The 12741-nt window shown below is 36.3% G+C and overlaps 1 protein-coding gene across 1 annotated transcript; it reads left to right on the top strand.

Annotated features, from left to right (window-relative positions):
* The first annotated feature begins 795 nt into the window (after positions 1–795).
* On the top strand, positions 796–1188 carry LOC121240836. The gene has a single exon (XM_041138361.1). It carries the CDS (start codon positions 796–798, stop codon positions 1186–1188), a length of 393 nt encoding a protein of 130 aa, XP_040994295.1.
* The last annotated feature ends 11553 nt before the right edge of the window (positions 1189–12741 follow it).

Below are 12741 nucleotides of genomic sequence, written 5' to 3' on the forward strand. Positions count from 1 at the left end.
GGGTGCACTCATATCAAAGATGTTGGTACCAACCATATAATAGAATCAAAACCATCGTATCACAACCAGAAACTGAATCAGATATAGAATTAGAACGTTTTCATATCAAACGTTCATTCTCAGAGTCCAAATTTTTTTCAGATGCCATATCATATCAAACCTCTACTGAACATTTTCATATCATTTTCACATAATCAAAATGGATTCAGAACATCTTCATATAACATGTACAAAATTCATAGATTTCATATTCGCTCTTTTGCATATTTCAAAAACAGCATGACAAAATGTTGCTCATGTCTACACCAGTTGTGATGACCAACAACTAGTAGAGACACGCGGTTCACTTCACCTTTTTGGCAAAGTTTATAGAAAATGTTGGGCATAAATCTAAGGTTTAGTAGTGCCTATCATCCGTAGACAGACTGACAGACAGAGCAAACTATTCAGACATTGGAATATATGCTACGTGCTTGCATAATGGAGTTGAGTGGCAACTGGGAAAGGCATTTGCCATTGATAGAATTTGCTTACAATAATAGCTTTCAGGCTACAATACAGATGACACCTTACGAAACATTATATGGAAGAAAGTGCAGATCTCCGCTGTATTGGGATAAAGTAGGTGAAAGGAAGTTGCTAGGACCAGAATACTTACAGGATGTACGAAAGCAAGTAGAATTGATCCAGGAAAGGATGAAAGCAGCTCAAAGCCATCAAAAGAGTTATGCCGACAAGCGACGAAGGAACTTAGAGTTTAATGTGGGAGACTAGGTGTACATCAAGATATCACCTATGAAGGGAGTTACACGGTTCGGAAAGAAAGAAAAATTGAGTCTTAGGTATGTAGGACTGTTTGAAGTTATGGAAAGAGTTGGTGCAATTGCATATCGTTTGGATCTACCAGCTAAGATGCAAGAAGTGCATAATGTCTTTCATGTATCGTATTCAAAGAAGATTTTTGGTGAAAGACAACCTATAGTGATGGAAGCCGGTAGCATTCGACTTCAAGCGAATTTGTCTTATGAAAAATGGCCTGTACATATCGTGGATAGCAAAGAACAAGAACGAAGAAACCGAAAGGTGTCGTTAGTGAAGGTTCTTTGGAATAACCCAGCTTTTCAAGAAGAGACGTGGGAAAGAGAAGATTCGATGAGGACTAAGTATCCTTATTTGTTTGTAATTTAGAACTTGTGTATTCATGAATTTCACTTTTTGAGCAATTGATTGTTTGTATCTTGTTTTCTTGTGTGTTACTGTTTCTACGTTATCTGTGAATTTTAGTAATGATATGTGCACCTACCATACCCATGAACAAGGCATGGCTTGTAATAGTTATACCCTTCACATGTCTGTATCTTTGGTAGCAGAAATTAGAGCAAGACGTGAACGTAGTCACCAGAATTGTCAAATAAGGAGGGATCAAATGATGAGAGCTCATTGGTAGCAAATGGAAAGATTCGAACATCATCGCATTCATATGTTAGACATAGACTTTCGAAACAATATCATTCTAAGGAGAGCTTTACCAGATGAAGAGTGTCAACCCCCAAATGACCCGTTGGTATGGAGAAATGCTAATAGGTTACGTTTTCTCGGACTTAACCCAAAAGCAGAATCCAGTCTTGTCACAAAAGCTCGTGCTTCTAGATATGAACCTTTTGAAACCTCATATACGTTTGTTGATCGTATTCGTTATCGTGAATAGGGACAACCTATCGAAGATTCTAAGCTCGAGATTAGCATAGGTTAAATGAAGTGCGAGTGAACATGTATTATGATTATGACTTGACATGATATTCTATTTCTCGTAAGCTTTGGTGACAAATAAAGAAGGCGAAGTACCACAACCATCATCATCTGAGGAGTCTACAGCCTCCAGTGCAAGAGGTAATAAGGAGGATTGATTAACTTCCCCTAGTAAAATTTTAGTGAGACTATTGTATCGATTTCGAGGACAAAATCTTTTTCTAAAGGGGGAGGCTGTGACGACCAAGACTTTCTAGGCTTTTTGTGTAAAATTTTTTTTTAAAACAACCCATGAGAGTTTTGGCCTTCATAAGAAATTAGTGTTTGGAGCCCAATGGAACTAGGGCTCCCGCCCAACTCAAGTTCTTGTATGCCACTTGTCATCCAATAGAGCTATTTCTAGGACTTGATGAATCTAGATAGAAATGAGGGAAGAAAGGTGAGAAGGATCTAGGGTTTGGTCTTACATGCCTACCATAGGAGATCAACTACATTCTTGCCATGTGTCACGCATGCAAGGAGGTTTGTTTGTAGGAAGAACCTCTGTGACACTTGTCACTATGAGAAAGAGATTTTAGAAGGAGAATGATGAGGCTATGGAAAAGTGGGGCCTAGGAAAGGCTAAGAGGCCTTGCACGGCATCCATGGGGGAAGGAAGATTTAATTTTTGCCATGTCACACATGCAAAAAGTAGGTAAAAAGTTTTGTCTTGGAAAAGGGAAAAATAAAGCTTGGAAAGGAAGGCTTACACACCTACGGTTTCTAGATAGGGCAAGGGAGTTTGTGCAATTTTGGACCAATTACATGCTTCTCCAAAAGTTTGGTGAAGGAAGATTTTTCTAGGGAAGAGAGGGAAGTTTCGGCAGCCCATGTACACACACACACACACTCCTCACATACCACTTGGCACACATGCACACATGTAGGAGATTGAGGAAGATTGCTAGCTTGACAAAGACCTTTTAGCCACAAGATTCATTGAACCAAGACATGAAATGAAAGGGGAAAAGAGGAAAGAGGCTTCGGTTTTGAGGAAGGAGGCGCCACTTGTCCAAAAGGGAATCCCATTGTGTTTCCAATACAATCAAATGATAAGATAAGGAAGGAGCCTTAGGATGGGACACCACTTGGCATCCATGCAAAGAACATTGGCTTGTGTAGGAAGTTTTTTTGTCTATAAAAGGGAGAGGAGTCGAAAACCCTAAGTCCTTTTGTCATTTTGGAATTTGCTCTTAAGGTGTTTGACCATCACTCTTCTCTCCAACTTTCTACCATTTTCTCACCATTCAAACACTCCACAATATTCTCTTCTCACCCAAACATTCTTTTGAGGATAAGCAAAGCAAGAAGATATTTCCAAGAGGATAATCATAGAAGGTATGAAGCCAACATCACCTTTCTAATACACACACACACACACACACACACGTCATTAAGGGGTGAGGTTTTGGTTCTAGCAAGTTTATCTAGAACTCATGCTCACACATACACATTCTTGAGCTAGAAGAGTTAGCTCATATTTTGAGTGGCTTATCCATATGAACCTACGTTTTTATGCACATGGTTAGATTAGGATTTTTCTTCGAGGAAGATAGATGCAACAAGCATGTTGTTTGAGGATAAAGGCCATGGCTCTGGTGTCTCTACGAGCTAGGGTTTTTGTTGTAGTTAAGTTTCAGATCCAAGGAAGGAGGGTCAGAATGTTTGGAGTCTTTTTCGTGGAAAAAGATGTCAAGAGCACAACACTTAATCACACGGGTGAGTGTTTTTCTTGAATGATGAACCTAACAAGTACTATATGTATTTTCAGTTTGCTTGTTATATATTACGGATTTTTGTAAGTAAACTTCTAACTTGTACTTGGATATTTTATGTATATGTCATGTGAACTTGTTGGTTGTTTGGTTTTATATGATTATTTGTGACATTGATGTTTCTTCCATGTGTTATGATCTTTTCTTAGCATGACTATTTCATGAATGAATAGAATGGTCTATGGAATGTGATATTGTTATGAAAATGGAATAAGAATCCATGTTAGGGTTTAGATTGCACAATGTTTATTTTATATGAATGTTTGTTACTTGACCGAATCTTGTATGGGACTAAGTTCAAGAAAATTTTTGTCTGACCACTAGAGTGTTTCGGCCACCCATGAGTATTCATTATTAAAGGTTTTGCTTAACACATTAGGAGATTCTAAGTCCATGAAAATTGATTGGAATGCATGTTTTCAAACTTAAAAGTCTCGGCTATTACTATGGATGAGGTATGATCATTTGGTGATTTAAGTTTAATGAGCTAAGACCGATTCTTGGATGTACTAGGGTTTACATGTTTCGGCCTCTACATGAAAATTATTGAATGATTGTGTCTTGATTGATATTCATTACTTTAGAGTTTTTATAAAAGAACATGTTCGCATATTCTAATATTTTCTAGTCATAACGTGAAATGTATTGGAATTGCATGTGTGAATGTCATATGGTTATGATGGAGTATTCAGCATTGCATGTGTCTCATGAAAAGTCTAAGTCTCATTGTCATCTCACATGCATTGGGATTGTTAAAATCTTTTGAAAGAAAAAGAGTCTTTTAAAAAAGCTTTTATCACCACCCCAAGGGCCAGAACAGAGAAATGTCCTAGTGGAACTCCTCTGTCCACTCAGGAGTATTTAAAATGGAGTGGTAAGCCCTGGGTCGACGAAGTACAATCAGTGGATCTCAAATGGTTCCTAAACGAAAAGGATACAGGAGCGGAATCACACCTAAAGCTAGTGGGTGCACCACAGTGAAGGTGAAGTGAACTGCCGCAATATGAAAGTTTAAAAGTATGACATAGTCACCTTGGTCAAAGTGGCCAACAGTCGATGCGGTAACTAGCAGAGAACACACGGTGCATAGGGAAACCGTGAGATATCCCATTTATTAAGTTAAGAAAGGCCTCGAGCTCAAAGCTATGTTATATGATCAAGAAACGAGCTCACAAGTATGTTAAATGAACAAGCACGAAATGAAGAAATAATGTTTTATGAAAGAAAAGGTTATGAAAGTCATGATTTACACTATGTCTATTTGAAAGGTCAAATGCATAAGTAGAGTCTCATGTCCATGCATTCATTGTTAAGTTTGCTTTCATATGTTTACGATATCTATTACATGTTATTTGTTTATTTATTGAGATTTCTCGAAATCTCACTGTTCTATTTTTCCACCATCATTCCTCTACTTGGAATGGTAGAAGCTGTGCCAAGTACGCAAGACCCTTAGATATGAACGAGATTTGTGAGATAGTGGAGGCTTGTCATCAATCCACCCTAGAATTGCTTAAGGTTTTGGTTCAGCGACTCAAGAAACTTTTGGCAAATCTCAATTAGTCCAATGTTGGAGTTTCATCATTGAATACTAAAAGGATGTTAAGATTTAAGCACGATATGAATTTTTTGTCGAGATATCTGAAGCAAGCCAAAAACTCCGTTGTAGAAGCTAAGGAAGTCGCCACGGAGTTGAGATTGCTAGATGTAGACCCCCGAATGTCTAGGGGAGTATTCTTAAGTTTGCTTAAGGATGAAACCTTGGTTCTGACACACTCCACTTTTGGGAAATGACCTCTTTTGATGATTGGATGTTTTGGTTCCGTGTTTTGAGAGTTCTTTTGGAAACGCTTAACTACTTTTGATAACTCTTATGGAATATGAATTATTGGGAATTTATGTTTTTCTGTATCATGACTATTGTTCTATTATTTGACTTAAGTTGACTTCCAGCAGCGATATACTGCATACTACTAGTTATCATTAGGTGCATTGCATCTTATCTGTCATGTACGAGGGGTATGGAACCTTATGTTGCCTGTCCCGATGCTTCAGTTTTACACCAAATCCCAAGAGGGAGTTGGGGGTGCCACACTAGTCATGTCAGAAAATACTCTCTTTTATACAGATTTCATGAGTAATGCAAAACACACAACTGAGGTTGCTTCCACACTTCTTTTCAAAACATATCATGCACATTTTTCATAAAATCAACCTCAATTTATTTTCTTTTTATGCAAAGTCTAATATAGGAACCCCGCTTACCTTCACTTTTAACCTTTTTGAATTCTCTCACAATAGTGTCAAGGGCAAATAAACTGTCACCTATAAAAAAAGTCACGTAACTTGTGTAAATTTTCCAACAGAGCACATACTTCATAATTAAAACCTGAAATATAAAAATCTATATATTTCCTTAATATACTAAAACAAATCCTAAAAAAATTGTCCCTCTCCAAAATACTTTGATTTTCATATAATTTCTCCAAATAATTTCATAAGTAATTCAAAAAATCATATTAGCTCCATAATATTGACATTAAAGTCATAAATCTAATATTCACATGTTCAACTTCAGTTTTCCGAACACGTCTATTTTAAGGCATTCGCACTTAAAATCTCTTTTCAGCCTAGCCCAACTTAAAATGCTATACTAGTTTCCTAATTACAATAAAACCAAGTCCAAAGTAAAAATGCATTTCACATTTTATACCAACTCGCACAGAACAAAGCCTAGTCCAAGTCTAGAATGCTTTCTGGCATGACCTACACGCTATGGGAAGCATGGTAATTGAACTTAAAAAATATACCCTTTTCTAAACACTGGTAACGGGTTGCACCCAAGGCTAGAAAACATGAAAGGGAAGATATGTGTTTGGCAGCAGAGCTTACCAAGAGGAGAAAGACGCAATGGCGTAGCGAGCTTGGCTGAGGTCGCCGGTGGTCATGAGCGCGGTGGCACGACACTGTGAGAGAGAGAGAGAGAGAGAGAGAGAGAGAGAGAGAGAGAGAGAGAGAGTGCTATGAGAGCAAAATTGATACCTATAGAGAGAGGGTTAATTATATGCTGAGAGTTTGACGTTTATATTAAGAATTTGTTGTGTTATGTTCCTAGTTAATTATTTGGAGTAGTTAATTTAATACAGTGAGATTTATGTGAAATTGAGATGTTAGAGATTTTATCTATACATATATAATTTTAAGTGATAAGAAGTAACTCTCCTACCCATTCGGGAATGGGGCGTTACATCTAGTCACTTTATTTCAAGTCCAAACCATGCTATACTCGGTTTCATGGGTTTTATGCAAACCGATTGTTCTAAGTTGTATTTTGTGATTTTTAGTTATTTAGTCAAGGATGCTATCACTTAGGTTTGAATGATGAACATGTTAGAAGAGTATTTATGAGCTTTTGGAGTTCTTGGAGTTGATTTGAAAGTATTAAACCAAGAACATCAAGAGTTAGTTCATTTTGACCTAATCGGATGTTTTGGCATTTTCCTTGATATGATGTATCCAAGCTTTTATGGAATGTGTGTTTTAGTATTGTAACATGACTTTAGAATTAAGAATATGATTTTTGAGAGATGTCATTTTCAGTTTAAGCATGTTAGAGTGTTTAAATGGCCAAGTTGCAACAAAACATGATTTTTAGCGTAGGATATGAATTAGCCAAGAGGTGTTTTACATAGTTGTGAATAGTTTAAAATTTTTCTGAGTTCATATTTAGATTTAGGATGAAATTTACATGAGAAATGTAAATTTTGGTAAGTTTTGGAGTTTGTTTGCAAAATTATTATTTTATGGACAAATTTGTAATTTCTCATAAGTAGAGGGAGTAACTTTGCAAATTTAGTCCTAAGTTAGTAGGGGTGTAACCGGTCCAATTCAGTCTAGTTTTATACATAGAACGGAATAGGTATACACCATTTTTGAAAATTTAAGAACCGATACCGGACTAATTCACTACTGAAACCAGAACTTCTGGTTTTTCGGTCCGATCCAGTATGGTTTTTTTGGTTTTACGGATTATCTATATTAGTAATAATATAATGTTTACATATACTAAACTATTAGTCTATTTATATTATAGTATAAGTATATTATTTTATAATAATTAACACATATTAGTATAGTATTGAATTGAACTATAGTTTATATAAGTTCTATACTTTTTATGAGTATATATGATCCAATGTGTAAAAACGCATTTACAAAAAGAATATATATTATAACAATGGCTTTACAAAGAGAATATGTATTATAATTTAATAGAAAAGATATTTGCAACCATGAATTGTGTAACTGCCACGTAATCACTTTGAAAAAAGTGAATAAAATATGGGACTCACATGAAAAATATTAATTTTTTAATAGTAGACCCTACTCTTTTTCAAAGCGATTACGTGGCGTTTACGTAATTCACAACTGTATATAGAATTACTCATAATTTAATAACTTAGTATTAATGTTTATGTTTAAAATTACAATTTTATGTTATATTAATTTTATATTATAAGATTAAAATTTATATGTTATTTAAATGTTATATTAAAAACTGTAAGATTTTATGTTATATCACATGTTAAATTAATTTTATATTATAAGATTAATAGACTTTTTTTTTTTTGAAAGAGAAATCTGATCTCATTAGAATAAGATAGAGCTTACGTGAATAAACCAAAAGACATAAAGCTTGAGGCTTATAACATCTCTTTAGTAACAACAGGGCACAATACAACTTGGACATTGCTCAATATCATAGAGATCCTCCATGACTTCCAGTCCAGCTTTTGCCAATTGATGAGCTGCCATGTTGGCTTCCCGATTGACATGTGAGACTATCCAGGTGGTGCATGAGTCCAACACTTTGCGAGAGCTCCTATGAGACAACCTCCTATAGTCCAATTTGGGGTGCTGGTTTGTAGAAGATCAACCACTTGCTTAGAATCCCCTTCAAGACAGATCTGGGATAGGCCTAACTCCTTACAAAATACGGCTGATAGCAATAAACCATAAGCCTCTGCATCAAAGGGAGTACCTCTAAGGAGTTTGTTAGCACGAAGAGTGCCTGTGACATGACCTTGGTGATCTCTAATGTTACCCCAATGCCAATTTTCCCCTCTCTAGCCCTCACAGCAGCATCCCAATTCACCTTGAAACAGTCCTTAACAAGCCTTGACCATTTTGGCTTCGCACTTGGGGGTTTGACAGTAGCCATCCCTTGAGTCCTTGATTGCCTTTTTGAAAGATAACAATTAGTCTTGGCCTGTTGGTAGAGCATTGTAGGATGCTTGAAAACTTTGTCATAGTTAAATTCATTCCTCCTTGTCCATATGCCTCTCAAGATGGTGGCAACCTCTTCTAGCTCTGGTGTGTCAAGAAGGTCCACTTGAATTGCATAAATGTCAAAACAAAATCACTGTAGAAGTTCATCTTTTGCACTTTCTTACCAGTTTGACACCAAACATCTTGAGCTGCTATACATCCCCATAGCACATGTCCAGAGGTTTCAAGATACTACTTACAAATGGGACAAGAGTTGTTTTCTACTACCTTCCTCCTTTGCAGATTAGCAAGAGTTGGGAGAGCCTCATTACATGCTCTCCATATGAACATTTTTGTTTCAGGAGGTATATCCAGCTTCCATAGTTTCTTCCATATCAGTTTCTCTCTAGCTTTAACAGAGGTCTCTCCCCTTCTAGATATCTATCCATGTCACTGCTGAGGTGATAGCAGCTTTAACAGTGAAGAGGCTATTGTTTGTCCAAGGCTAGATCATCACATCATCCCTCCCACCCAAGCTGATAGGAATAGCTTTTATGGCTTCAATTTCCTATTGGGAGAATAGTTCCAATAGAAGGGGTTCCATCCATTTTTTCTGTTGGGGGTCTATGATTTCACTAACTTTCTCACACTAGCAATCTGCATCTCGAGTGGATAAGACCTCGCCTGACTGAAAACCTAGGATCCAGCTGTCTTTCCAAATGTTAATTTTGGTCCCATTACCTATCCTCCACATGAGTCTATTCCTTAGTAAGTTTAGTCCTGCATGAATGCCTTTCCGAGCAAAGGATGATCCTGGCCCCAGTCTTGAATCTAGTAGTCCCACCTGGCTAAAATACTTATGTTTAAGAACCATGGACACCAAAGAGGTTGGATTCTGTAATATCCTCCACCCTTGCCTCGATATTAAAGCTAGGTTGAATCTTCTAAAATCCCTGAAACCAAGGCCTCCAAACTCCTTATTGGTGCTGATTTTGTCCCAACGAACCCACTAAATTTTAGAAGTATCTTCATTGTAACCCCAAAAGTATTTTCTGAGTAGTTGGTTCAGTTTTCTAGTGATAGAAGATAAGAGCATAAACATCCCCATGGCATATATAGGAATGGCTTGGAGAACTGCTTTAAGGAGGGTTTCTTTCCTTGCTGCAGACAAGTACTTTGTCTTCCAATTTGCTACTCAAGACCATGTTCTGTCCACAAGAGAATGGAAGGCTGGAAGTTTTGCTCTTCCCACAAAAGCAGGCAGCCCCAAGTATTTTTCAAAAGCTGATTGAGCTGAGTTATTGCATATTTTATACATTTAGAACCAATATATTTTATTTATTTCATTACATTATTATTGGTTTTAAATGTAAAAATTGTTAAGTTGAATAAATACGAGTTGTGATTTAAATTAATTAATAGCATGATTTATGTTTAATTTTATAACTTGTGATTTAATTAGACAATATTCATTCACATGCACAACATATTTTTTTATATTCTATTCATTTTTTTTATTTCATTTTTTTATTTTTGCTGATTTCTATTTTCTTTTTATTTATTTATTTTTCAAAAGCATGAAAAAAAAAGTTAAAGAGACACCAAAAGGAAAGTGAAAGAGGCACCAGTTTTTTTATTCTCCAAATCCACACACATGTGGGACCCAAGCTACTTTTGGGTTGATGAAAAGTTGAGTTTTGGCATGGGACGGACTCACATGAAAAAAAGAAAGGCTTTTGGATGGAAACTCACACGCAAACGCAAGAAGGGGAATTCAAAATGCATACGGCTCCTTCAGGGCCAAATCTCACGTAAAAAAGGTTCTTTTGGAGTCTTGGACGAAAGCAACACATGTATAAAAGCAAAGAAAAAAAGGGCGAACGCCGCACGAGAGACAAAAAGTCTTTTTCATTCACTATTCGGATGCAAAAGGGAAACGCCGCACGTGTTGAAGAGCTCCTCCAGGGGTCCAATTGCCGCACTCCAGCCTTCTCCTCCACTGCTACCATCCCCATCTTCATTTGTTTGGCTTGCTCTTTTCATTCTCTATTTTTTATTTAATTTCAGTTTAAAATTTATGGAATATTTTTGAGATTTTTGGCTTAGACGTTTGGGCAATTTATTTGTAATTTATTTTACTTAATGTCGTTATTTTTCTTGCTCTTTTGAGTTTTCATTTAACAGTGATTACAATTGCTATGAATTGATTTTGAGAATTTGTGATTTGAATACAAGGATGATCTCTAGAATCTTGATTTTGGGACTTTTCAATTCTCAGTTCATATTTTGTCAATTACTTTCTAATCTAGTTTAATTCTTACCTTAGTTTTATTAATCTCTTAATTCCATTGCTATTAGATTGATTAAAGCTTAATTAGGACTTAAATAATTTCAGTTTTATTGTTTAATTTTCAGATTAATTAAGATTGTTTAGTTTAGTTGATTCTTTGATTGTTAATTTCAATTTGTTAGTCTTTTACATTTCATTTCGACACTTAAAAATCCAAAAATATGAATCTAGTCCATGACTAGTGCCCTTTTCATTCTTGTTGCACTCTTCCATTCATTGCGCATACCACCATTTTTATTTTCTATTTGTGAATATTTTCACCATTTTAAACGAATTTGATTTTAAGTAACTTTTCCTAAGAAGACGATCTAGGAATTTATTCCTAATTATTACGCGACATCCTCCTGCACTTGGGATAGCCTTTGTACTACTCATTTTTTAGTGAGTCAAAAGCCCCATAGGATTTTACTCCTATTAATTGCAACACCTCTTGCTAGGTTTCAAGTTTGGTGTTCTTGCTGAAAATGATTGAGGATTTTTCTTTATTCAAAACCTGACTCGAGGCCCTCTCATAAAGATTAAGGATATTAAGCACACAATTGAACTCCTCAGTGTTAGCTTGGCAAAACATAACACTATCATCTGCAAAGAAAATATGGCTCGCTGTGATTGGACTTGTCCCAATTTGAATAGGAGTTAAGGCTCTATTACTCTCAGCTCTATTCAGTAGGGAAGTCAAGACTTCATCAACACATAGGATAAAAATATATGGGGATATAGGATCTCCTTGTCTAAGGCGAACTTCTGTTGAGGTTCCCCATTAACAAGGATGGAGTAAGACACTGAGCTAAGGTAATTCTGTATGGTGTTAATCCATTGTTGAGGGAACTGCATCTTGGACATTACTGCAGCCACAAAGCTCCATTCGACTCTATCATATGCCTTGCTCATATCAAGTTTTAAAGCCATGAAACCTTTTTTCTCCTTTCATCGTTGTGTTCATGGAGTGCAAGACTTCATATGCAACCAGAGTGTTATTTGTGATTAGCCTATCAGGTACAAAGGCACTCTGGTTCAAAGAAATGAGCTTGGGAATGATGGTTTTCAGCCTATTTGCAAGTTTGAGACAATTTTATACAAAACATTGCACAAACTGATGGGTCTATAATCACCTACTGTGTTTGGATTTTTTACTTTAGGAATAAGGGAGATGAAAGTATCATTGACCTCAGATAAATTACCACCATGGTTAAGAATTTGAAGGGAATAGTTGCACACATCCTCACCCACCAACTCTCAATGTTTTTGATAAAAATGAGCTGAAAAGCCATTAGGACCAGGAGAACCCAGAAGGTTCATTTGAAAAAGAGCAACTTTGATATCCTCTCGAGTGAAAGGGGACATGAGCCAACTTTTCATCTCCAAAGTCAATATAGTTTCCAGACCAACCAGACATTCCTTAATATTTATAGGATTAAAGGAAGCAAAGAGGGTTGAGAAAAAACCAGTAAAGGTGTCACCAATTGCTTCTTGCTCAGTTACAGTCCTTCCTTGTGAGTCTACAATACTTTGGATAGTATTTGTCTTCCTTCTTTGGCTAGCCTGCAAAGAGAAAAAGTG

The sequence above is a fragment of the Juglans microcarpa x Juglans regia genome, chromosome 7S (genome assembly GCF_004785595.1).
Source record: "Juglans microcarpa x Juglans regia isolate MS1-56 chromosome 7S, Jm3101_v1.0, whole genome shotgun sequence".
Taxonomy (NCBI): domain Eukaryota; kingdom Viridiplantae; phylum Streptophyta; class Magnoliopsida; order Fagales; family Juglandaceae; genus Juglans; species Juglans microcarpa x Juglans regia.

Excerpts from the sequence above, each read along its gene's own strand:
- LOC121240836 (XM_041138361.1), top strand. The coding sequence starts at position 796 with ATGAAGGGAGTTACACGGTTCGGAAAGAAAGAAAAATTGAGTCTTAGG.